The 27,541-nt window shown below is 45.1% G+C and overlaps 3 protein-coding genes and 1 long non-coding RNA gene across 4 annotated transcripts; 3 read left to right on the forward strand and 1 right to left on the reverse strand.

Moving 5' to 3' along the window:
• LOC110436575 lies at positions 319–1,586 on the reverse strand. Its single transcript, XR_002454373.1, has 2 exons — positions 1,060–1,586; positions 319–802 (listed from the first exon to the last, which is right to left on the reverse strand). It is a non-coding gene; the product is annotated as an uncharacterized LOC110436575 (long non-coding RNA).
• On the forward strand, positions 4,277–5,210 carry LOC8073700 (E3 ubiquitin-protein ligase RNF167). Its single transcript, XM_002446663.2, has one exon. It carries the CDS (start codon positions 4,277–4,279, stop codon positions 4,892–4,894), a length of 618 nt encoding a protein of 205 aa, XP_002446708.1. The 3' UTR covers positions 4,895–5,210.
• Positions 9,508–10,577, forward strand: LOC8060179 (E3 ubiquitin-protein ligase RNF149). The gene has a single exon (XM_002446664.2). It carries the CDS (start codon positions 9,592–9,594, stop codon positions 10,189–10,191), a length of 600 nt encoding a protein of 199 aa, XP_002446709.2. The 5' UTR covers positions 9,508–9,591; the 3' UTR covers positions 10,192–10,577.
• Positions 17,070–23,766, forward strand: LOC8073702 (protoporphyrinogen oxidase, mitochondrial). Its single transcript, XM_002446665.2, has 17 exons — positions 17,070–17,396; positions 17,519–17,654; positions 19,028–19,093; positions 19,192–19,242; positions 19,333–19,389; positions 19,611–19,696; positions 19,940–19,976; positions 20,080–20,145; positions 20,362–20,402; positions 20,912–21,044; positions 21,722–21,910; positions 22,079–22,153; positions 22,300–22,426; positions 22,588–22,696; positions 22,773–22,847; positions 23,004–23,110; positions 23,400–23,766. Exons 1-17 carry the CDS (start codon positions 17,230–17,232, stop codon positions 23,510–23,512), a joined length of 1,635 nt encoding a protein of 544 aa, XP_002446710.1. The 5' UTR covers positions 17,070–17,229; the 3' UTR covers positions 23,513–23,766.

The raw sequence follows: 27,541 nt of genomic DNA on the forward strand, positions 1-27,541 counted from the left end.
TTTTAGCAATTTTTACCCAGGTCCGGTTAATGGCAAGTGCAATGCAATAGTTGATTTGGGCTCCTCCATAAATTAAAACTTGTTCTTGCTGTTCAGGCCTGTGGGCTGTGGCTAATCAGACTATTGTAGTTTTAAAGAGAGATTTTTTGTTGCAAATCTGACACTGCTAGATGCCATTTTGCCTTTCCCATCATGAGCAGGAAGGCAATTTCCAAAAAAAAAAGAGCCTCCAGAATATTTACACATTAGTGGCACACTTCTAAGTACAGAGATGAGAAGGAATAAGGCACTTTTCTGCACACAAAAAAAACCCCAAGAAGAAATCAGCAGGAGTTTCTAATTGCCAAATAAATTTCTCATGACTGAGACTTTAATAGTGCACATGTACAGGGTTTTCACCTGCAACTATTTCAGCCATATATGATGGTACAAGTCTACAAGATTGTCACATCTATGTCAGACAATTACAAAAGAAGATTTTGTATCATAAAATTCTGAAAACATGTTATCATCAGGAATTTTGCATCCTACAGAGCAACTGCTTGTAGCGAGGTGGTAGGATCTCTCCACTTCAGTGCATGGGCAAGTAGCTGGACATCGAATCTCTCCACTTCAGTGCCTCAATGTTGAAGATGCCAATTCCCAGGTCTAGAGCAAGATGCAACTCAACTGAGCAGGCAACATCCACATACATGCCTTCACCCTCCCTAGCAACGATGAAAGTCATCATGGACCCTGAAGATTATGCCTCATCCTCCTGTCTCCTGCCCCCATTTCGTAAGCACCATCATTATTTGCAATACTGCAAATAAACACAATACAATGATCAATTATTTCTCTCTCACAGTGATCAATTTCATAAGTACAGAACTAACAAAAGCTTTGCGAAACACAATAGTCATAACGTAATACACTGTTATTTTCTCCTCTTAAGTTCCCACAAATTAAGAAAGACCCCTGGGTCCAAGCACAGTTGAATTCATAATAATCCAAGCTTGCTAAGTAATGTTCTACAAATTCCGCATCCACAAATTTCTCGTTAGTCAACAAAACACGTACCACTAGCAAGTAAAACATGCATCAGAGAGCTCAGGAGCCCTGTTTCAATCTGCATTTCTGCACCTTGAGGCAGAGCCTGAGGCTAAGGACTAACGCCTCGGTCACCACGGCACCACCACCCCGGCGAGGTAGTCAACGATTCAGCCATTGACCTCCCGCTTCGCCTAGCCAGCGAGCGGGAACAGCACCTCTCCCTACTCCCTAGACTGCTGCATGCTCCAAAGCAGCACACCTTGATGAAGCTCCAGCAGTTGAAGAGGGGCAAAATAATTTGCCTTGAAGAGGCGGTGGGGGCGAGTCGGCCCCTACAGATGCTGATGCGGCTGCTCGACCATGCCGGACTGCTGCAGTCTGCAGATGGCCGGACTCGACCGCCACCCGCGCTCCGCCGCTCTATCCCCGCATCGAGGGCGCTCGGCCGCTCGCGCCGACCGAAGGGGGTGAGGGAGGCGGCGAGCAGGTTCGTTGCGGCAGAAGTTGGATGGGAAAGCCGGCACCCTGCAGGAGGGGGAACGGGGAGCTGATCTCGGTTGGTTGTAGTTGGGCATTCTTCCATACGATAAATTTAATTAGATGTATAAAAAATAAATATAACATTTATATTTTTAAATAAAATTATTATAAAAATATATACAACATTAATTATATATCATAAATGTTAATACTTTTATATAAAATTAGTTAAAATTATTTCTTAAAAAACGAGAATAATAATTATTTTAGAATGGAAGGAGTACTCATGTCTGAGTTGAGCCAAACCAAATAAGCCCGGATCCATATATAACTATAAAAATATTATTATATTTTTCTAATTTAATTTGAAACGGTTTCAAATTTATTAGTTTTAAGTTTTCGTCGGGACAAAAACTAAAACAAAAAATTTCTTCATATCTTTTGATTTTATTAATAACGCTTTTTTACTAAAAAAAGATTGGTCTAACATTTAAGAAAAAACCGCTCTAAAAACTGTACATATAGAAATATTGAGTTGAAAGCATGTTCGACAACTAAACATAGGATAGGCTACCAATAATTGGAGCTTTGCAGCTTACCCTAGTGTCCTAATTGTGGGAGCTCATACCTTAACTTGTAGCTATGTTGTTCCCCTATGTATATTGTAGTGGTTGTTTCTCTTTGCATATATTGTTGGTGTTCGCATTCTTGTCTTTTCTTCCTTGCCTTTTAACTTAACTTCTCATATACCATTCTCGATTCCGTTAGCATCCGTGATAATAAAAAATTAGGTAGGGACAATATCATCCAAATTTTCTAAAAAAACTCCAATTGCAAGTTTAGTGGCCACTCGATGCTTACCATGTGGCAATGTTTTGGCTTGGTTCTAGGAACAAACTGCAGTGGCGCGGTGGCCAGAGGATAGGAGAAACAACAGGTGGGGTAGAAACAGGTTGTGAGATGTGGTGGTCGTAGACGAGACGGGCACACATCCTTCATTGGTTTTTTAGTGGAAGGCGTGAAGTGCTACAGAGATGTACTTGTGATGTTATGAAAGTGTGGATGGGAGGTTGAGAAGGGGTGCCTTGAACTACTTGGCCCTTCTCCACACAGCCTTGAATAGCGTCACATCGACCAATGCGACGTCATCGGCTATAGGAAAGGTAAAAAAAGACAAGTATTTCTAGTATGAACTCAAAATGAGTTGAGGACACTAGAGTTGGGTGATGAAACGAAAGGTTTAGAAAGAGTTGGCCAAGAAGGGCCAGTGAGCCATCTGGGGTTGTTGTGCCAGTGGAAGAGGGTGAGGCGGCGACGGTGGAGGTTATAGGCACAACATTGGATGGTACATTTTATAGACAACAAGCAGATGGCTATGGATAGGCGGATGTCGAGGGAGGGGGCGACAGGGGCTGATCAGCCAGGCGGGGTGACGCCTTGGCGGAATTCGACGTCGCTACTAAGGTTCTGAGTTCTGCTCGACTCTGAGTCACACTGCTTGTGTCGAGTTGAGTAGGTGGGATTAGGGTGGTTCGTGGGCGTTGGGTGGAGATAGGCCCGCGCGTGTCCGCGTAGACGTGTTTTTATGTTTGGATGAACATAAACAGAGACAAATAATTTTGATGGTTAACTATATTATACATGTGTATATATGTACTATTTTTTCCTTAAAAAATGTTAGGTTTGCCCAGAATTGAAATGCCTTGGCATAACTATAGATTTACCCCCAAAACGGTCGTAAAAAGGACGCTTTAGTATGAGAAACATGGTTGTATACTTGTATTTAGAGATGATGTCCACAACCACCAACACGAAATTGAAACCACTTAGGTCGGCATGCAGGCCCTTCAACAAAACCTAAGAGATGATTTTTCATGATCTGCCAGGCACCACCAACGGGCTATAACAGTTCCAACAACTTGAACCGCCATAAAAAGGTTTGGAATTCCTTCTGGGCCTAGGCTCCTATGAATGACTCGGCCCATCAATTGCCTTGTTTCCTTCACGCCAAAAAAATGTCCTGTTGCCGTCGACGCCTGACAGTGGTTCGGTCGGGCCTGGTTTCAGTGCGTGTAAGGGCGACGATGCAATTCATACTTCATAATATTTGTGCTCGTCAGACTGCAGCAAGCCGCCAATCGCTAATTTTCACTGGATTGACTGGATTCCGCAAGCTAGTCACTTCTGACGTTAACTAGTGTCATTTGGTGTCTCGTGCGTTGCATTCTGTGTGAAGTGTTCAGAATCAACTCTCATAGTTGCTCATATATATATACTGTCGTCGGCGACTTGCTGCACTCGTCGTCCTGCGTTCAGAGTAGTCCATGCACATTGCCTTGCCGTTACTAATGGCTTCACCAAGGGAATGTCAATGAGCTGTATGAAACATCCAACTTCTAAAGATTTCGCAAAAACAAACTTGGGAATCTGCTAGCATCCCATTCCATCTCCAGCCCCCTCCGCCCTTGCTACTCCAGTTTGAACCGCCGCCGTGGGGAATCTAACCGCGGGCCCCACCTTGTAACAAACTGACCAACCGACTTATCAGCAGTTCCCAGTTGAGCATCCTCCTCCTCCGGTCCTCCCTACAAATACCCGTGCCGCCTCCCTCGCCAATTTGGCCAGCCTTTCACTTTCAACCATAATCCAAAGAACGACGTGCGAGAGCGAGCGAGCGAGCGAGAAAAAACCAGAGCACGCAAGAGCAAGAGAGAGCAGCCCCATCGAGAGGAGAAGGCGAAGGATTCAGGGGAGCCAAGGACCGATGGCCGACCCCGACGACTATTGGAACGCCGAGCTCGGCGTCTTGTTTCGCGTCGCCGTTGTGGCCGTGTGCGTCGTCATCATTGTCATGTGGTGCCCGTGGCGACGGATCCGCCTCTCCACGCTCGGCGGCGTCACCACCCTGACGCGGAGGCTCAACTACCCCTGCACCGTGTGCCAAGAGAGCATGGAGGCCGGCGAGAAGGTCCGCACGCTCTCCTGCGACCACGCGTTCCACTGCGGCGGCAGCGCCAAGTGCGAGCGCGGCATCGACCAATGGCTTCTCACTCAGGCGATGGCGTGCCCGCTCTGCCGCAAGATCCCCCTCCCCGTGCTGCCGGGGAAGCAGCCACCGCCATCGTCGCCAGCACCTTCACCGTCAGCATCGGAGCCAGCGCTACAGCAGTTGCCGCGGACGTCGTCGTCGTCGACGCAGGATTTGGAGAAGGCGCTGCTGCTTCCGGCGCACGACGGGACACTAGCGGAGGCGTCGTCATCAGCATCGGCGCCACCGCTAGCGCAGACGCAGTTGCCGCGGACCTCGACGCCGGATGTGGCGGGGGTGTTGCCGCTTCCGGCGGGCGACGAAATACTACCGGACGCGTCGTCATCGCAGTAGACACGCGTGATCAAGCTTGGATGGGACGGTGTTGACGCCTCCTGTGGGGCGGTCTGGAACTGGATCAGCTCTTGGAGAGGTTCTTCAAGGATTATTTCGTCGTTCTTTTTCTGCATTCTTGTTCTTGGAACTGATCGAGGGTAGTTCGTCTTTTTGATGGTCTGGATCAGCTCTTGAAGTACTCCTTAGTTGTTTCCGTTTTTGCTTTCTTGGAACTGATCGAACTTAGCTGTGTTCCTGTTCTTTTGTTCAGAGCTGCGTCCACCTGTAACGAACCAAATGTCTGAGTGCCGAGAAATGATTAGTTCTTGGATCAGCTATGATGTTCTGATAGAACCTAATAGATCTTTGGCAGCATGGCTTGCTAATTTCCTGCAATAGTGCTTGTGAGCTGTGATCAGTTGCTTCATCTGCTTTCTTGAGAGCCAAAACCCTGTAGGTTTGGTTTGTGAACATATGGTTCATAGTTCTGCTTATATTGTTTTTCTTGCATTCTTGCGTTTGCCAGTACTGTACCTTTATGAATATATATGATAACTGAAGATCATTATACTGCATAACCCTGTATTCTTCAGTTTTTGTCTGTGTGCAACTCTTGATCGAACAGAGCAACATTTCTTTGTGCTTTCCCCATCAATTTGACATCTGTTAAATTTCAGGAGGATGTGATTCTTTTTTTTCGAAATCGTGCGCTGCACGTGTTTCATTAAGAGAAGTTGGAAGAAACAAGATACAGGTTAGCGTTCCACGGCGAGATGCCATGGGGCGCTGAGAACGTAACACAACACAAAGGTCGCCGGCTGAAACGGCGCTGCTGAAGCAGGAAAACCTGTTCTAAAACTGTTTTTGCTACTAACGCCCAGACGCAACTAGAGCAGAGCGGCGAAGGCGGCTAGACCACGGAAACCTGCTGCGAGCCAGGCGTTCGCCTCCTCTTTGATCTTTGCAAGAGTCTGTGGAGGCGTGCAGCTGGTGTTGTCAAAGGTTCTGGCGTTCCGTTCCTTCCAGAGTGACCAAGAGACGAGCACTACGAGTGAGTCGAAGCTTCGTCTGAGGTTATGGGGAAGGAGGGCCCGACTTTCCTGCCACCATCCCACCAGCCGTGACGCGTCCGACGGGAGAAGGTGGACGAGGCCAATGGCGGACAAGAGGCGATGCCAGACCTCCCTCGCGAACACACATGCCACCAGCAAGTGGTCGGCCGTCTCCGGCTGCTGATCGCACAGCGCGCAGTCATCCGCGGCCTGCAGCCCATGACGCCGCCTTCGATCGGCTGTCCATAGGCGTCCGTGTAGGGCCAGCCAAAAGAAGAACTTGGCCTTAGGCGGCGACGAGGCCGTCCAGACCTCCTTGGCACCGTAGAACGGCGTTCGCCCTATAAAGAAAGCCCTGTACGCTGAGGAGCTGGAGTAGCATCCATTCGTCGTCCATTTCCACCGTAGCTGGTCTTGCACTGATGGCTGAAGGTGCACCTCACTGAGCATATGCCAGATCGTCAAGAACTGGGCTATGAACTCGGACGTGGAGGCAGCCAATGCGTCTCTGGCCCATTGGTGATCGGTGATGGCGTCCCTGACCGAGCGAGCACGCCGCCTGGCAGGCACCGCGCGGAATACCGCCGGGGCGAAGCAGTAGATGGGGCCGGCCGGGAGCCAGTCGTCCGTCCAGAACCTGATCGAGGCCCCGTTGCCTACGACGAACTGCACCGAAGCGTGGAACATCCGCTGGACTACCCGTTCGTCGCGCACCGGTAGCGACGCCCAGGGCGAGTCCGGCTCGGTTCGGCGCAGCCACTCCCATCGCAGGCGAAGCGCGAAGCCGAGTACTCGAAGGTCAGGTAGGCCCAAGCCGCCTAGGTCCCGGGGCGAGCAAACCACCTGCCACGCCACTTTGCACTTTCCTCCGGCTGCCGAGTCGGCTCCGGTCCAGAGGAAGCCACGCCGTCGCTTGTCGATTTCCTGGATTGCCCAGGCTGAAAGCGCGCAGCAGATCGAGACGTGCACAGGGATGGCGGAAAGGGTCGTGCGCGTGAGCGTGGCTCTCCCTGTCGGCGTGAGCAGACCTGCCTTCCAGGTAGGTAGCCTAGCTGCAACGCTGTCCACAATGGCCTGCTCACAGCTGCGGGGCAGCCTGGAGAGGTGAAGCGGCGCACCAAGGTACTTAGACGGGAACGCTTGAAGTTTGCAAGGGAAGACCTCCAGGACCGCGTCGATCTCTTCCTGCGAGCAAAAAAAAAAAAAAAATCAAGAGGATGTGAGCTCTGTTTTTAGTTTAAATCCGAATCTCCTTGTGATATCTTGCGTGTGATGCCATGTCTGTACCTGCATATTATTCCCAATTTCCTGTTGACATTATGTTTGTTTTTCAGCTCCTTGTGTCAGGCTTAGTTCTGTCAGACTTTAGTTACTTAACAACGCTTGCCTATTTGTTTGTTCACAATTTTTTCTTCAGTTGATGAAGTTTCTAATATACTGTTAGTATCAGACAATCAGTTTCGTGGCAAGTATTGTATAAACTGTTTGCAGCATTGCTTGCTAATTTCTTGCAATAGCGCTTGACATCAGTTGCTTCATCTGTTTGTCCCTTTCTTGAGCCAAAAACCTGTGGGTAGATGAAGTTTGTCAAGACTGAAAAAGTTTGTCTGTCGTGAAACCTTGTTATTGGACTTTTTGCAATTTAGTAGGTCCGGTTAACGGCAAGTGCAATAGTTGATTTGGGTTCCTCCATAGATCAAATAATGGCAGGATCAAAAGCTTTGAATTTCATGCTTATATTCCGAACTCCAAACTGGCTTGTGCTCTGAACTATGAACTGTATTCAAGATGGACATGGACATATTGTGAATGAAAAGTAGAATATATATACAGACATTTTGATTGGGTCATTTAAGAACTTATCACACTTTGAGTTTGTGACATTAAGTGCACTGCATATCTATGTATCTATCTATCTATCTGGTTGCTATTGCTTGCTTTGTTTTGCTTTCTATATGAATGGCTTTCTTAGAGTGAATGTAGTTGTAGTTTCCAGCATTCATCCTTGTCAATTAGGACTTGATTTGGGCTAGGTCGCTAGGAGGGCCTTTGTGAAAACTTCATTGATCTTACCTTGGAGATCTTTGTCTACACGCGTCTTACTGCAACAACTTGCATATGCAATTTAGTGGTACAGTCTTAATTGCAATTTTCCATTATTTTTTTTCAGTTCCTTGTGTAGGAATAGTAGCAGCAGAATGCTTTACTGAAAAGCTTACTTCTATCAGGCTTGAGTTACTTAACAGTTTGTTGGGCTTGCCTATTTTTTCCTCCACAAATTTTTCGTTAGATGATGAAGTTTCTCATATACTGTTAGTATCAAACATAATCAGTTCACTTCATGGCAAATATGCAGCCGCAATTCTCGGTGACAACAGTGTAATTATCACTAGTGATGTTTCTTGGTTCAGTTAGGCGGCCTGAATTCAGTGTAAGAGCGACAATGCAATTCAGGGTTCATACCATGACAACAAAATTCAGCGTAAGAGAGATGCCAAAGAGAAGTAATTTTGATTCATTGTAGATACTACGCAGGAACATCTGATACTCCTGTTTCCTCAAAAAAAAAACATCTGATGCTCCTGTTTTCTAATATTATAGTTCTAGGCTATGTAACACGGGTTAATGCCAAAAGGCAGCTGAACTGAACATAAGATTATCAATTCCACGAAAATCTTGCACCGCACTTTGCTTGTTCGGAGTATCTTTTTTCTTGTATTCTACTCCCTCCATCCCAAATTATAAGTCACTACAAGAATCTTGGAGAGTCAAATCATCTTAAGTTTGACCAAACATATATGATAATAACATTTATGATCTCAAATAAATATCATTAGATTCTTTATTAACTATATTTTCATAGTATATCTATTTGATGTCATAAATCTTTTTAATTTTCTCTATAATTTTGGTCAAACTTGAAATGCTTTGACTCTTCAAGATTCTTAAAATGCCTTATAATTTGGAATAGAGGGAGTAGCTTCCAGGTGCTATTAGTTACTCCCTCCATCTCAAATTATAAGATGTTTAACTTTTTTATCTCAAGTTTGACCACTCGTCTTATTTTAAAAAAATTGTACATAATTTGGGACGGATTGAGTACATAATAAGCTAAAGATATATGTACACTTTGGACTTTGGGCGTCCTGATGTTCATTTGTTCAGTTCATGAACTTTTTTTTTTGGCTACATACACTGTCCAAATCCAAATACACCTTATCCAAAGCGACTACTAGAGTCCAGTTGGACTCCCTGCATAGCTAGTGTGGTGTGGTTCTCTGATCTGAATTCGGAAGGCATATTTCGAATTTCTTGTTAACGGCCGCGGCGTGCTCAGGATGTCTTGAGCGACACGCAACTACTCACAGCATTCCCCTCGCCGTGCTTGTGCTTCTTCCAGCAGCGTGCCAGGCTGGCAGCGTCCGGTGTCAGGGATCGAGACCTGGGGCCCACAGGATAACTAACCGACTAGCAAAACCCCTCCTCTGATCATCTCCTACAAATACCCACAGCCCCCGGCACCGGCAATGCCATTGCCACCTTCGGCTTCCAAACGCCAACAATCCTAGAGCGACGCGAGCGAACAATTGAGAAAGCCAGAGCAAGAGAGAGCGAGAGGGGGAGAGGCAAGACGCAAGGAAGGGGAAGAGGAGCAAAGGCGCCATGGCCGACGACAGCGGCATCGTCAGGATGGCCATCGGCACCGCGGTCGGCGGCGCCTCCATCGCCCTCTTGGCCGGCGCGAGCTGCTGGTTGGGCATGAAGGCCTACCGCGACGGCCGGTTCTCGAGAGGATGGCGGCGGGTGCGCGTCTGGGCGCTCGGCGGCGTCACCACCCTGGGGCACGCGCTGGCCTACGACTGCGCCATGTGCGGCCACAGCCTGGACCAGCGGGAGGCGGTCCGCACGCTCTCGTGCGGCCACGTCTTCCACCTCCGCAAGGGTCCCAAGTGCGGGAGCAACATCGACGACTGGCTCCGCGAGAACCGCATGCGCTGCCCGGCCTGCTGCAAGCCCGTCCACCCCGTGTTGCCGTGGAAGGCGCCGCCGACATCGGCGCCACCGCCCGCGCCCGCGCCCGTGCCACTGCCATCGCAGTCGGAGCCGTCGTCGTCGACTTCGGATTTGGAGGCCCAGGAGCCGCGGCGGATGGCGATGGAGCAGGGGCCACCGCGGCGGCTGGCGTTGGACCAGGGGCGACCACGGTACCCGCCGTCGATGTGGTTCCAGGACGCGCTACTGTATGGGTCGCCGCCGCAGTAAAGACACATCATCGAGCTTGGATGGGACGGTGTTGGAGCGTCTTTTGGGGCCCGTCTGGATCACTTCTTCGAGAGGTTCTTCAAGGATTCTTTCGTCGTTTCTGTTTCTGCAGTTTTGGAACTGATCAAAGGGTATTGCACTGTTGCGTCTCGTCTGATGGTCTGGAGGTTCTCGATAGATTCCTTCGTTATTTCAGTCGTTTGCTTCCTTGGAACTGATCGAGCTTAGTTTGTTCCTTCTTTTGTTCTGATCTACGTACGTTCAGTTGTGATGAACTAAGCATCTGAAAGTGGCTATGCAACTATTATCTGTTAGTTCTTGCCTCAGTTCTAATGATCTGTTGAAAGCGAATGGATTCTCGTTAATTGATTTGGCAGTTCACACCATTTCCTTGTGTCCCAGTATGGAAATTGATACTGCTGAGTGACCATCTTGGGATGAAAATTGCAGGGTTCTGCCATAATGTTTTCTAGTTTCTTGGAATAGTGCATCTGTGCATGACAGAAGTTCCTTCCATACTCTGTTAGTTATTTTCTTGAGTGCTAAAAAGGCAAAGAAAAAACCTCTAAAGTTTTGCTGCTGACAGTTTTTGTTCTGATAAAACTTCTGTTTGCTTCATAGTACTAATGTACTAGTATCATTTTTCTTGTATTCGACTATTCGAGTTCAGTGATTCGTACAACAGCTATTGCTTGTATCTTGCTGTTGTATAACTGAAGACTAGCAAATGCGTGACAGTTGACTCTTCTGCTGTATGGGATGCCTAATGAGGCGATGGTGATCGAGGGTAGTGTGTCTTGTCTGATGATCTAGATCAGTTTTGAAGGATTCATTCGTTGTTTCTGTCTTTGAATTGGTCGAGCTTAGCTTTGGGTTGTTTTTGTTGTTTTGTTCAAGTCTGAGTTTAGCCATGCAACTAAGATTTGTACGTTCTTGGCTCAGTTCCATTGTTCTGACATAAGCTATTGGATTTGGTAGTCTGTACAATTTCCTTGTGCGGTTGTGCCCCAATGTGAAAACTGATATGGCTGAATGGGCATCCCTGTTCGGTACAATGGTTGCTAATTTCTTGCAATACTTCAAGTCACCATTTATTCTGTTCAGTTACTTTCTTGAGTGGCTAAAACCTTTAGATTTCGCTGATGAAAATATGATTAGTTGGTCTGAAAATCTTGTGAACTATGCTTGTTCTGACTGCTTCACAACATTTTTCATGTTCCATTTCAGTGATGAGTTCAACTGCTTGTAGCCTTGTATCATACTGTATTACTGTTACTCATTTGTGATAACTGGAGATAATTATACTGCTAAATGTTAGACTCTTCTGCTGTTGAGTTTCAGCTAGATGTAAGATCTGCTGTGCGTTTAACTCTCAGATCTCATTGCCATTATTTCCTGTGTGTGAATACTAATTATGCCATACCTGTCCTTGCATATTTGGTTCCAATTCCATGTTGCCATTATGCTTTTCTTTTCCAATTCCATGTGTGGCACGAAGTAGCATCACAATTTGCTACTGAAAAGCATTTCTGTCATTCTTGTATAAGTTGTGCTACTTAACAGCTCAATATGTCACCTATTTGTTCTCCACTAATTTCCCATCAATCCTGACCTTTTGTTTATACATCCATGAGTGCAGCTGGACTTGTGACTATCGGTGCAATTTAACTGCATTCTATGTGTGCTTCAAGTGCTGGTCATTTTTATCTGTGTAGTAGACCTTATGGTAGTATCAACGAATTCAACTACAACATCAAGATGCAATATATCTTAGAGTTCTGTATGCAAGGACCACTCACTGGCATGACAGAACCACCGGATTTGTGTAGTAACTAGTAAACCTTATTGTTCACACATCTCGATGCGTACTCAACGGTGTAGATAAGCAATGGTCAGCAGCATATAGATACAGAAAAAAACTGCTTTCAGCCACGTGTTGCACTGCGCGAGAGCGACAGGTGCAGGAACGGCATCGACAGGTGGCTCGTGCACGAGAGCATGATCTGCCCCCATCTGCCGCAAGACCCCCTTCCCCGTGCTGCCGTGGAAGGCGCGCCGCCGCGCCGGCCGCCTTTGTCGCCGCCGCCGTCGGAGCCACCAATGCCGGTGTCGTCGTCGTCGGGGTTGGAGAACCCACTGCCGTCTCCGGGGTTGGTGGATCCGTTACTTCAGCCATCGCAGTAGACATACATGCTCAGGCTTCGATGGATACAATACAATGTCCAATATCCCAGACAGGCTGGATAAGTTCTTGACTCTTGAGAGGTTCTTTCAAGGATCCCCTCGTCGTTCTGTTTCTGCATTCTTAGAAACTGATCCAATCTTGTGTGTGACTGTGAATATGCCATGTCATCGTTGCTGTCCATGTGGTTTTGTGTATTGCGCACCACTCCCAGCATTATGCAGAGTTGCATACCCTTGTGCTAAGCACATTCCCCCGTCGGTAACCGCTACTGATTTTAATGCTTGATGCTCGTGCCTCCGCTGCTGACTTGCCCTTTCTGACGCCTTTTATGCTCTGTTGCTCGCCGCCATTTATCATGATTCAGTAATGAACTTTAACCTCAATAGATGAACTTCACTATTCAAGGAAGACGTGCACAAAACTTCTCATAAGTATAAACATCGCACCTCTCATAATATATTTATGAAAGCGTCATTGATTTTACCACCTCCAACCTTTAATAAACAATACAACTACACCTTCTTCGTAGCATAGTCAGCCATGCATCACATTTTGTCATGGTGCACGAGGAGGTGAAGGTCAATGGGGAGCTTGCAAGACTAGTCGGTTGATGAGTAGAGCAAGAGGGTCGCGCGAGGTGGTGACTAGACAAAGGAGATTTCTTTACAATTATGTGCCTAAGACCAAGCAATGCAAGATGCAATGTACTCATGATATTATTTTACACCATATATAGAGGTCATACACCACAAGCCTTAAGGTGTCAACACAGAAAGATCAGTTGGTGGGATGGATAGACCCAAGGTTAGAACTTTAACCCTAACTTATGGACTGCTTTTTTAATCATATATGGTCTTTCTAAAGGAAAGACTATGTTAAATCAGATTTTACCTCATAATCATATATGGTCTTTTAAAGGAAAGACTATATTAAATCAGATTTTACCTTAGAAGGATCGTTGTGCAACCGTGTGAAGTATTGAAAGAATCAAGGAGTGTTTGGTTAGCTGCCACCAACAGCCACACTATAGTGAAGGACTCTGCTACGTTATTGTTTGGTTGCTAATTTAAATTTGGTTTGCCACATATTTTTGTACAAACTCCTAGTAGCATTTTTGCCACACATGTGACGTGAGTATTTGTCACCATAGTCTCTGGCACTACCATAAACTCTGGCGCTCGGCATGGTTTATTGCGGCCTTCGTAGCTAACATTCTCGGACTGTGGTCCCACACTCCTGCTTCCACTTGTTTTGCTAGCTTTGTGCTTTCTTGATAACAACCATCCAATGGATTGAGCTCCATAATCAACCCATGCTAACAACCAACCAATGGATTGAGCTCCATAAGACTGGCCCCAAAGCTTGACGCACTCATTGATAAAAACCAAAATGCCTTCATCCAATCAAGGACGATCCAGGATAACTTCAAATACATCCAGCGGGCTGCTGTGTTGATAAGGAAACGGAAAGTACCAATGCTGCTGCTGAAGCTTGACATCTCCAAGGCCTTCGACACACTATCGTGGCCTTTCCTACTCGACTTGCTGCGTGCACGCGGGTTCGGAGAAGCTTGGTGTAGCTGGATTGAGGGACTGCTCTCTACGGCGACTTCACGGATCATCCTCAATGGCCACCAGGGACCATCGATCAGACACTTTAGAGGGGTGCGACAAGGCGATTCGCTATCGCCGATGTTGTTCATACTGGCGATGGACATCCTACACCGGTTGTTCGACAAAGCAAGCAGGGATGGAGTCCTGCGGCCACTGCGGGTACCGGAAATCAAATACCGGTGCAGCCTATATGCCGACGATGCCATCCTATTCATCAAGCCCACAAGACAGGAGGCACGAGCAGTGAAGGAGATACTAAACGTGTTCAGTCAGGCCTCGGGGCTGAAGACCAACTTGGCCAAATGCTCTATCACACCGATCTTCGGGGGCGAGGATGCGCTGAACGACATCGTCAGTATCCTCGACTGCCAGGTTCAGCCGTTCCCCATCCGCTACCTGGGACTACCGTTGTCAACAAAAAAGATAGCCAAGGCCGAGGTACACTCCATCGTTGAAGCCGTCGCGCGCAAGCTGCCGCCATCTCACGGCACATTGATGGCCCGCAGTGGGCGCCTAGTGTGGATTAAATCTGTGCTGCGCGCAGTGCCAGTCTACGCAATGATGGCGGACAGCCTGCCGCTGTGGGCAATCAGGGAGATTGACGCCATTTGCAGAAAATTCCTGTGGGTCGGCAAGGAAGAATCCATCAGAGGCAAATGTCTGGTCGCATGGAAGACTGCCTGCAGGCCGACCGAGCTAGGGCCTAGGGGGGCTAGGCATCGCCGACCTGCGACTAGCCGGGTTTGCCCTTCAAACTCGCTGGCTATGGTTGCAGAAGACAGACAGTGACAGGGCCTGGAGCTCTCTACCTCTGAATGTCGACACCGAAGTCCAGGCCTTCTTCCGGGCATCTACTTTCACCGAGCTCGGCGACGGGAACGACACTCTTTTCTGGGACGATCGATGGATTGCGGGAAGGGCGCCATCAGACATAGCGCCAAACCTCGTCAAGCTGGTCTCCAAACGGGTGAGATCACGGCTCACAGTCAGGCAAGGATTGGACAACAGGGCCAGGACTCGAGGGATCACCGGCAGCATGAGCACCGCGCAAATCGCTGAGTTCCTTGATCTGTGGCAGGCAACAGCGCACACCGAGCTACGGGCACAGCCTGACCGCACCATTTGGCGATGGACACCTGTCGGCAGGTACACTGCAACATCTGCATACAGGATGATGCATTGCGCAGTTCCGTTCCGCGGGCACAGGCTCATCTGGAAGACCTGGGCCCCGATGAAGGTGAAGGTCTTCCTCTGGCTGTCCTTCCGAAGACGACATTGGACCAATGATCGTCGTGCACGACACGGGCTGGAGGCTAGGACAGAGTGTTACCTCTGCGACCAGGCTGCGGAGACGATCGACCACATCCTCTGTACTTGTCCCTTCACAAGAGAGGTGTGGCACCACCTGTGCGAGGCACTCGGCCGACCCTTGCCTGCCGCGCGGCCTCCAGTTCTGGCTTGGTGGGCCAGTCTGAGGAGCTCTTGGCAAGGAAACTCGAGAAAGGGGTTCGATTCCCTCTTCGCGCTGACCTCTTGGACCATCTGGAAGGAGCGCAACGCGCGATGCTTCAGGGAATCAGCAACCACAATTCCAGAGCTCCTGACGATGATCAAGGCGGAGGCGGAACAGTGGGCGAATGCGGGCGCGAAAAACTTATGGAGTCTAGCGTCGGGGGGTAGCTAGCTGCCACCTTTTCTTCATTGTAAGTTTTGGGTTGCCCGGCTAACCGGGATGTACTGAACTTTCTCACTTAATACAAAGATACGCAACCCTCTTGCGTATTCGAGAAAAAAAAAAACCCAAGGATCCAACTAGGGTAAGTATTGGCGTAAAAATTTTCTTTTGTATAAGAGTTTTGTTCATATATTTCTTCTCCTCCAAGTCATACTTGATCAAGTTCGTAAGGCCTTGTTTAGTTCATGAAAAATTTTGTATTTAGCTAATATAGTATTTTTATTTTATTTAGTAATTAATGTTTAATTATAGATTAATTAGATTTAAAAGATTCGTGTTGAAAATAAAAGCAATTTAGCGATGCATAAATTAATTCCGACAACAAGAAAAAGGCAAACAACATGTATCACAGATATATGAAACAAAACTAGCACTACGATTTGAATCAAGTTCACGGGATCTAGTGCTAGCAACAGAAAGGATATGAAACCAAATAACAGAGAGAAGATAGACATCCTTACAGTGGGGTTGTCGGCGCGAAGGAAGAAGAAGAAGAAGACCGTCGACGGAGATCGGCGAACACCGGGCGTAGTGGGAAAAAGACGTCCAGCGAGCAGTCGCGACGGCGCTTCCCAAAAACCTGATACGCCCCCTACCCCGTGCAGGGAGACGTAGGCTTTGGAGCCTGCTCTCCCGACACCGATGGCACGTCGGCGACGGGATGGAGAAGACGGCGGCAGCGCAGTAGTGTGGCGAGAGAGATGAATCTCCCGTACAAAGGACGACGTCTCGCCCCATATTTATACACGCGTCGCACGTAGCAAATAGGCAAGCAATCAATCACCGTATTATGGAAACTTTACCTGTCGTTTACGCACTTGCCATAATACAAAAATAATTGCTTACCAAATAGGCCAGCGCAATCTCCTCCATCCACCGCAAGGGTTGAAGCGGGAAATCGTCGGACCATTCACGCGCATGTCGTGCATGCGCGCCCATTGGCCCGGCGAGGCGAGGCGAGCGAGCGCGCGCGCGTATGGTTCTTCCTTTCCTCTCTCCAATTGCTTCAACAAGATGGAGATAGCTCAACCTTTTAAGTTGGTCTCACTCCACTTGAAGTAGCAAGGTAGGATTAAAGTCTCTCACCTTTCCATATATACATGCATGTATGAGTGGGCCTTTGGGATTTATTTGGAATTGTTTGGTCCAAGGTCCAAAACATCTAACAATTCGTCTCACAATTTACAACCAATCTATGCAATGAAAATTTTTTGGATATAAACTAAACAAGGCAAGTTGTGACTTGTGAAGCCTGAAGTCTGGCAGCGTCGCCGCGAGTCTCAGGCTTTCAGCGATACCAGCCGTGCGAAACGGCGCGCGAGACCCACCGAAAAGGCACATTTTGACCTTGGCAAACCATTTCGACTACAGACTTCAAAGGTCCCGCGAGACGGCGACAAGTCCACCCTCCATCCCTTCCCCACCTCCATCTCTAGGCTCTAGCGACTCCGATCCGCGCACAAGGCAACAAGCAAATCCCCATCCAATTCCAAGCCCCAACTCAAATGCTCGCTCGGACTGCCACGGTCTCCTCCACTTCGTCCCACTCCCATCCTTATCGCCCCACCTCCGCTCGCAGTCTCCGCCTACGTCCGGTCCTCGCGATGGCGGGCTCCGACGACTCCCGCGCAGCTCCCGCCAGGTCGGTCGCCGTCGTCGGCGCCGGGGTCAGGTGAGCGAGCGCTCTTTCCCTTTCCGACCCTCGGGCGTGAGAGGGTTTTGGTGCGTGTTTGTTGCCTTTGAGGCGTTTGATGAAATGGTGCTGGGGTGGGGGCGCTCTGTGCCTTTGTGCAGCGGGCTCGTGGCGGCGTACAGGCTCAGGAAGAGCGGCGTGAATGTGACGGTGTTCGAGGCGGCCGACAGGGCGGGAGGAAAGATACGGACCAATTCCGAGGGCGGGTTTCTCTGGGATGAAGGAGCGAACACCATGGTGAGCGCATTTCAGTTCTGCCTACAATTTGACGGCTTCGATTGTGTTGTGCCATTCTGCATAGCTGCTTGCATCTGCGTGACTTGGATTGTGCCATTAGTCAGGAGTCAGTAATATGGCCCAACTGAACAGCCTGCTAACTGTTTGCATTAGCATCTAGTGCTAATTGCCACGTTGTCCTGAAAACAAGTATTACGGTGGTGATTGTGGATCTCTCCTTGTTTTGTGTGTAGATTGGTTTTAAGGCCAGCAGTAGCCGCGGAGCTGGCAAAAATCCACGCTTACGGCCAGCCTAATGCCTAAGCAATCTATAATGGACCCACATACCGATAGTTCACAAAAGCAACGGATACAATGCATAATTTAGAAGATATCTCAATTCAACGTACATTTATGCAACAAACATGATAAAAATATGATGTTGTACAAAATAAGTATCTAATTATAGATCATTATTTGATTCATCCATGCCTATCATATCATCTATATTTGCAAGTGAACTTGAACCTATACACGAAATTTGAACATTTAAAATCACTAGGGGAAACAATATAAAACTACACTTTGTTGGTGAACAAAAATGGATAACCGGGAACATAACATACTGGAGAATAAAATGGAGTATTGGTCCTTTTCATTGTGTAATTCTAGTAGAAGCCTACAAATGGCAGCATAAATAATTCATGGATTCAATTTGTTCAATTGAAAATTTGAAATAGAGAGGATTGGACCTGAGCGTAGAGCTTGTCTGGTTGGAGAAATCAGGAGGAAATGAGGAATGAAACACTGAGCTGCTTCATTACTTGTTTGGCTCCTGCTTGCGGCACTGTGGCAGTACTCCTCTGCATCTCCTGCACTGCTGGACCAGGTGACTGGCACCACTGGACCCACTCAATTGCAGCCTCATTGGGCATCAGTGGAGCTGGCGTCAAGGTCTGGCCTCTAGGCGCCGTGTCTAGGTTGGGCTGGCACTATTAAAGGTCCAGCCACGCCGCCGCTAGGGTTAGCTGGCGCCCGGCTAGTGGGAGTGACCAGGGGAGGGAGTGCGAGGGCCGAGGAAGAGGGCAGAGGACAATTTTTGGACGCAAGGCCGTCTGGCTGACATGCACCTGGGCAAACCATGAGGCGGCCTATCTGCTTGAATTAGTTTGTGACTTGATGGCTTGGCCTATAACTGATGGACTTCTATTGCTATGCTAGGCCACGCCTCAGGCTCAGACCAATTTATAGGAAACCTGACTAGGCATAGAATTAATGATGGTATAAGAGGTTTTGGACCACGCCTAGGGCCGTCGCCCTAGTGGCCCTAGGCGTGTATCCGCCAACGGCCAGCAGATAAGTTGATGAGGTTACTTATTTTTTTTTCCTTGCAGACAGAAGGTGAATTGGAGGCCAGTAGACTGATAGATGATCTCGGTCTACAAGACAAACAGCAGTATGTATGTGCAAATGTTGCCCATGAAGCATTCCTTGTTTTTTTGATGATGACTTGATCTGTTTCCATTTCATTTAGCTGATGGTTCAATATCTGTTTCAGCCTAACTCCCAACACAAGCGTTACATTGTCAAAGATGGAGCACCAGCACTGGTAAAAGGGCTTTGATGTAATCATGTGTGTCTCTCTTTTCTTCCTGTATTCTGCCTCACCTTTGAATATCCTGCCTTTTGTTCTCATAAGATTCCTTCGGATCCCATTTCGCTGATGAAAAGCAGTGTTCTTTCTACAAAATCAAAGGTACATTCAGCCACTGAATACAAACTGTCGATAACAAAATATCATAGCATTGCTAGTATCAATTCTTACCGCCATTAATTGAAGTAGTTCCTTTGAGTTAACTACTTGATAAATTATTATATTCCTCCGTTTTTTTCCCTTCAAGCTATGCATTTATGATTTGTGGTGATTTTTGTCATTTTGTTTTAACTGAATTATGTTTTATTTTTGGCTCTTTGTAGATTGCGTTATTTTTTGAACCATTTCTCTACAAGAAAGCTAACACAAGAAACCCTGGAAAAGTATCTGATGAGCATTTGAGTGAGAGGTGAACCTTCATACTCTTTGTGTCTTGCATTGATATGAAATTTAAAATTGGAATCACATATCAATATATCATACTAGTATTATTTTCTTTAAGTAAGTCTTGAGCTATACCTTATACCTATTGTTTCCTCAGTGTTCTCAAATTCTGAATATCAATATATTAAGGTATCCCATATATTATACACCATTGCAGTGTTTTCTTTTGAGTGTGGAAATAATAGAATTACCATGTCAACATTTTCAGTGTTGGGAGCTTCTTTGAACGCCACTTCGGAAGAGAAGTGAGTTTCTGGAAGGAACTATGGATAATCAAGTGACTGAAAGTTAACAGCTTCAGTCAACATCAGAATGAGCCATGGCTAAGAACATCTAAATTTCTTACAGGTTGTTGACTATCTTATTGATCCATTTGTAGCTGGAACAAGTGCAGGAGATCCAGAGTCACTATCTGTGAGTTACTATGCTCTTTCCCATTTTTTGCATTTATGGATTTTAGATATGCATATTGCTTCATATTTTCACAGTAAATTGTTTATATAACTAATTGTGCATAATAGTACATGTTCCTGATTCTGTTTTTAGCGCAAAAAGTCGCCAGCCTTTCTGATCAGTCAGGTCTTATCATTAACTTCTATGTTGGTTTGAGTAATTGTTTGTTTTGTGCAGATTTGTCATGCATTCCCAGCACTGTGGAATTTGGAAAGAAAGTAAGTCGCATGCCAATTGTCTTGCTCATTGCTTTAGATTGTTTTTATTACCCTTTTCAATATGGTTTTGTCCTGTTCATATTGTTCCTTTTGCTATCTTGTTTCTTTCCGTGCATTCTTATGTTAACACCAGCATACGGTTGTACAATATTAACTGTTGAGATCTTTCAAGTCAGCATTTTATTATATCACCATCAATCTTAGTGTCTCATGTCTTTCTTGAAGTAGCTACTTTACCTTTTTGATTTTCTGTTAAGAGTTTCATGAATTGGGCATTGGCAAATGAACAGCTGTTTATGCTGCATTGCTGCTTCCTGTTTTCACCATATTCGTCTTCCTTTTCTTTTTATCATCTTTTCTGATAACCTAGTGCTATTTTTCCTTGAAATTTAGATTTTAGCACTTTGTTGTTACAAATATGGTTAGACCTTACCCTTTTTGTTGAATTATGTTCATTTGTAATTTATAATATTTTCTCTAACCATGTTGCTTCATGCCTGTGCTCCCAGATATGGTTCAGTTGTTGTTGGTGCCATCTTGTCTAAGCTAACAGCTAAAGGTGATCCAGTAAAGACAAGACGTGATTCATCAGCGAAAAGAAGGAATAGACGCGTGTCGTTTTCATTTCATGGTGGAATGCAGGTATTCCTCCATTGTTTTTTTTTCAAGAAGAATCCCTTGATTGAAATCCTTTTAATTGTTTTATTACTATCAAAGATTTTAATTGGGAGCCCTTAGATTTTTCATCAGCTCTAATAATTTTGTTGGTGCCATTTAGAAATGGTGAGTTCAGATTTCAGACCATGCAAGTTCTTTGTTTGTTCAACTCAAGGACACAAGGACATTACTTCACAATGAGTATCACTTCTTTAACAAGTCTCACAACCCAGAAAAGCTGTTAGTGTGTGGTTATGGTTTAACAAGTCTCACCATCCATATCTAGCTCTAGTGACCCTGTTACATCCTACCATAATCATTGTTTGTAGAGTTGATACATGCTTATTAGCTTGTGAAGATACATGTGTTTTGAGCAAATAAATTGAAGTGAAAATATGTATTTTTAAGCAAATGATAAGTTTTAGACATTGCAGATAGTTTGCATGGAAGCAATGATGACTCCTGAATATACTCATCTATCATGAGAAATACAAACAAATCTAGATTTTGATACTTACCTTGGCCCCTTATCCCTTACCCACTCTATGGAATGCATGTTTTATAGCAGTGCAATATACATACTGTCTGTCATTTATGTTGTTAAAGTTGTTATATGTTTTCTTTTCTGGTTGAGTAAGTTTAAAAGTTCTGTGTTATTTCAGTCACTAATAAATGCACTTCACAATGAAGTTGGAGATGATAATGTGAAGCTTGGTACAGAAGTGTTGTCATTGGCGTGTACATTAGATGGAGCCCCTGCACCAGGCGGGTGGTCAATTTCTGATGATTCGAAGGATGCTAGTGGCAAGGACCTTGCTAAAAACCAAACCTTTGATGCTGTTATAATGACAGTAAGAACTACTAACCTGCATCTGTCTTTTAGAGTTTTGGTCTCTGGTCAATGATCTGGCAAATTGGTTGCCATTGATCTGTAGAGTTTACCAGCTTGGTAATGTTCTCAGTCAGGATTTTATAAACATCTGAACAATAATATTTGCCTTTTTATTTTTTTCCTTTAGGCTCCATTGTCAAATGTCCAGAGGATGAAGTTCACAAAAGGTGGAGCTCCTTTTGTTCTAGACTTTCTTCCTAAGGTCAGGTTAGGATCAACCTTTTAGGTTAAGAAACACAGCAATTGACATTATTGTTCTTGCAAGATAGTATATACAACTTTACAATTATGAGTTTCACTGCTTTCATTATACACATTTCATTTTTAGTCTTTTTTCAAATTATGCAGGTGGATTATCTACCACTATCTCTCATGGTGACTGCTTTTAAGAAGGAAGATGTCAAGAAACCTCTGGAAGGATTTGGCGTCTTAATACCCTACAAGGAACAGCAAAAACATGGTCTAAAAACCCTTGGTAGGTCACCTCAGCCTTTTTTGGGTTCTTTTCAGTTTGCAATTCTTGTTATTTTGAGCCATGAATTAAATAGCATAGAGCAGCTTGCCTCGTACTTCACACTTTGGTTTGCCTGAATATTCTGTTCCTCATCTTTACATGTGCCAATGTTTATCATGTAGGGACTCTCTTCTCCTCAATGATGTTCCCAGATCGAGCTCCTGACGACCAATATTTATATACAACATTTGTTGGGGGTAGCCACAATAGAGATCTTGCTGGAGCTCCAACGTATAAATCTTATTTCGATGATTTATGTTGTTTCCTCATTTTTAAACTAGGTCATTCTTATAGTTTACGTAAACAGGTCTATTCTGAAACAACTTGTGACCTCTGACCTTAAAAAACTCTTAGGCGTACAGGGGCAACCAACTTTTGTCAAGTAAGTACACAAACTTAGTTTCTAATTGTAGGTATTTTTATTTTCCTTTCTTGCACTGGCATTGTTGTCTGCCATCTTTTAGAGAGTCTAAGGTTTGTGCAAATCTTTTGACCACATGGTCATGTTTTTCTGTTTTCATTTTTTGGTGGTACTCAGGCATATATACTGGGGAAATGCTTTTCCTTTGTATGGTCATGATTACAATTCTGTATTGGAAGCTATAGAAAAGATGGAGAAAAATCTTCCAGGGTTCTTCTACGCAGGTAAGCCACTAAATGCACCCTTGTTTAAAACAAATGTTGGATATATGAAGTTATGAACTATGCCCCTTGTTTAGTGCCTTACTGATTACCACAACATTTGTGCAACATGTCAATCAGCTATGATTTTATGATTTCCCATGACAACTCGCTTTCCTTTTCTTCAGAAATGAATTCTCGTACAAAACAAAACATATAATTAATATTTTTATATAGTTAGTGAACCATAGTAGTAACCCCAAATTTTGGTGTTATAGGTTGAAAAGTTTAATTGGACTTTATTGTCTTGTAGGAAATAACAAGGATGGGCTTGCTGTTGGGAGTGTTATAGCTTCAGGAAGCAAGGCTGCTGACCTTGCAATCTCGTATCTTGAATCTCACACCAAGCATAATAATTTACATTGAAAGCATCTGACCTATCCTCTAGCAGTTGCCGGCAAATTTCCTCAGTTCATGTACAACAGAAACTGTTTTGTTGCAGTCTCAGAACATCTTCGCTCCTTCAGGTATTAACCCTTCGTCGAACATCCACCAGAAATGTAGCGGGAAAATGAGGTTTAAAACTATTCTGGTAGTCGACATGCTCTTTTTCCCTCACAAGTAGCCCATGACACTTGCTGTTGGAAATAAATTTAAATTTGTTAAATTGTTTGAGAATACATGTGTGACTTTAGCAGCAGAGTCTTTGTTTGAGAATACATGCATGAAGTATTCTCAAACAAAGACCTCACAGATGAGTGATGACATACCCCATTGACCAAAGGTCGATACCTCGATCTCGATGGATCACGGTTCGCAGGTCAGCTTGTGGCCAAACTGAAAGTCTGGTGAGAATCTAGGTAAAAGATACGCCTGTACGACATGCGTGCTCCTCTGTTGTGTGCATAATCATGATGTTCCTCTCCTTTCATCTTTGGCCCCCTCTTTTTGGCGTCTAGAGCACTCCATAACCACAAGTGGATTACATGATGCTTGAAGCTTGGGTTTGGTTCATACACGCACTATTTATCCATCATTAGTTTTGTATAGTTTCGGAAAGGTGTCTTCATCTCAAAGTACACTCGGCTTCAGTCAGGACGGGAAACATGCAATGTAAGGCATGGTTGTGAGCGAGCGAGGCAGTGCAACTGCAAAACAGCAAAAGGATCTTGCTGCTTGGAACTATACATGGTTTGGCTCCTTGTGAGGAAAACAATGAGAGACACATTTGCTTGGCCTTGGGAGCTTTAAGGCACAAGCAAACCTGAGTAGCGCACTCCTTGTCCTTTGGGAGCCTTTATGTCGTTCGTTGTCTTTTTTTTCTTTTCTTTTTTTCTTTTTTGGGCACATCCTTCCTAGTACAGTAGTACTGGGGCCTTGTTTAGTTCACCCTAAAAATCAAAAAGTTTTCAAGATTCTCCATTATATCGAATCTTTTGGCATATGTATGAAGCATTAAATATAGACGAAAATAAAAACTAATTGCACAGTTTAATTGTAAATCACGAGACGAATCTTTTGATCTTAATTAATCCATAATTGAATAATATTTACCATAAACAAACGAAAGTGCTACAGTAGCGAAATCTAAAATCTTTTCGTGTATGGGCATTTGAGCATGCATGGCGGCCACTGACTTTAAAGGAGCACATACTATAAGAAAGCTAAAAGGACTACAATGGATTCTTGACAGCCTTATCCATGAAGCCGGCCGGCTTCTGGTTTACATTTTGGTTGTTTTCCTCAGATTTTTAGCAACGACAGATGACTAGTTTGGCATGATTGTAAGCTATACATTTGGCAGCTATCACTGTAAATCTAATGGTTCATGTGGTTGTGTTAGCATGATAACAACATCAACGAAAATGGTGAAGAAGAAGAAGATAAACATGTGTTTTCCTCCTAATTGGCCGCGTACCCAGTCAACCAGCCAGCAATGCCGTCCACAGCCTGGGTTCTCGTCTAAAGTGCCAAATGGTTAGCTCGAGCTGTGATTGCGATACTAAATTATTGTAAGCAAAAGCAGGGAGCATCATTGAAGGACTAAAAGTAATCTTACCTACGAAGCCTAGATTACTTATTTATTAACCCCAGCACTACTGTTTGATCCGTTCAATGCCCATGGAATGGACCAAGACAGAGCTGCTTAGGCCAAAGACTATAGGGCCAAGAACCAAGAGGGTCTCGACAGGAGTTGAGCTTGGTAGCTTACCATTTTCAAAGCAAAATGGCCAACTGGAGAAGACAAACGCCGTGCAGGTGCGAAGTGACCATGATTGAGGCCTTGTTTAGTTGGGGAAAATATTTAGCTTTGGCTACTATAACACTTTTATTTGTATTTAGTAATTATTATCTAATTATAGACTAACTAGATTCAAAAGATTCATCTCGTAAATTATAGATAAATTATACAATTAGTTATTTTTTATCTATATCTAATGATTCATATATATACGTCTAGAGATTTGATTTTACACAGAATCTTGAAACAAGCCCCGGTGAAATGTGTCACCGGCCTAGACATGTTTGTGATGTATATATTGTTGGTGGACATGGCCTTGTTTAGTTCTAAAAAAAATTATAAAAATATTTTAGATTCCTCGTTATATTGAATTTTGCAACACATATATGAAGCATTAAATATAGATACAAATAATAATTAATTGTACAGTTTATCTGTAATTTGCGAGACGAATTTTTTTAAGCCTAGTTAGTCCATAATTGAATAATATTTATCAAATACAAACGAAATGTTACCATGTCTATTTTATAAAAATTTTTGGAACTAAACAAGACCTATATATATAAAAGAATGGCACCTATCAATAACTACAGCATCTTAGCTAGCTAGTTACACAAATATAAAAAACACGGCACCTACAAAGCGATGCTCTATGAGCTACGATGCCGGCCATAAGAGGATAACGCCATCAAACTGTTTATGGCAAACAATCAGCTGTATGCTTGAGGATTAAACAGTTAATGGTATGCGTCCGCGAGCCATTTTTGTTGGTACGTGCATGGTTTCGTAGCCATTGGACCGGAGCGTTCCGGTACAGATGTTACTGTTCCCGCACTTGTGTCCAGGCACCCAAAGGTGTTGCAAATGTACCACCTGCTTGCATCATCCATTGCATGCATGTGGCCTCGTACGTGCTACTCCCACGCGATCCAGTGGATGGACTGTGTCGAGGTGTCACGGAGGACATGCATGTGTAAAAAAAGTCACTACACGTACTACTAGTGGACACTAGGGCCTTGTTTAGTTCATCCTGAAAACCAAAAAGTTTTCAAGATTCTCCGTCACATCAAATCTTGTGTCACATGCATGAAACATTAAATATAAACGAAAATAAAAACTAATTACACAGTTTAGCTGTAAATCACGAGACGAATCTTTTGATCCTAGTTAGTCCATGATTGGATAATATTTGTCACAAACAAACGAAAATGCTACAGTACCGAAAACTTTTCATTTTTCGGAACTAAACAAGGCCTAGTACTGCATGCATGAAGTACACATGGTAATATGCCCTTGCTGTACAGGCAGGCAGGCAGGCAGGCAGATATCTGAATCTGAAAAATACAAGCGATGTGGTTTCCAATACTGGCTACAGCGCCGCTAGAAGAGACGAACGGAGAGATTATACAATTATACAGAGCAGGAGGTACGGAATCTTGGCAGCTTAAATGGTGGATCCCAAACACACGGTCGTCGTGGCTACACCACACGAGCAATACGCCAATACGATACGACCCCGGCCAAAAATTTTATGCAGCCAACAGGGGCGCTGTCGTCGTCGTTTCCTCGAAGATTCGTCCCAGCGTATCAACCTGCCCCGTCCGATCAATGCACTCGCGTATGCTCGTGCAAGCGATCGATGCAGCTGTACCTGTAGTACAGTGTACAGATTAACTGCGGCAGCCCAATGGCAATGGCCATTGCGCAGTGAGCTACTCCTACAGTATATATGTACTCTAGTAGTAGCTCGTAATGATGCAAAGCTCAGTTCCGACCACTTCCATCCACTCAAGCTTTGCTGCTACCGCTAGCCTTGCATGATGCATACCACTTGAACCCCTACCCTGCATTAGGTCGGTAGACTCAGTGCTAGAACTAAAAGTGTCTGACTAAACCGATATGATGTTTAGTTATATACATGCTCAGTATAATGGATGGTCGCCCAATGGACTAGAATTAACCAAAAGGATGAGGTGTAATCGACTCGATTTAGCATCGAGAGTTGACTCGTGCTGCTCTCTTCGGTGTGAGGCTGTGACTGACGCAAGAAAAAACGCAGAGACATGCATGCAGTCATGCTCCTGCGTCTGCCGTGGCAGAGATCAGGTTTTTTTCACCTTTACCCACTGCGTAGTACTTCAGTGGTTACCCTTACCGCGCGCAGTGCTGCCGATCGATCAGCGCGGCTCCCCCTGATCTGTTCCGTCTCACGT

Source organism: Sorghum bicolor, chromosome 6 (assembly GCF_000003195.3).
Source record: "Sorghum bicolor cultivar BTx623 chromosome 6, Sorghum_bicolor_NCBIv3, whole genome shotgun sequence".
Taxonomy (NCBI): Eukaryota; Viridiplantae; Streptophyta; class Magnoliopsida; order Poales; family Poaceae; genus Sorghum; species Sorghum bicolor.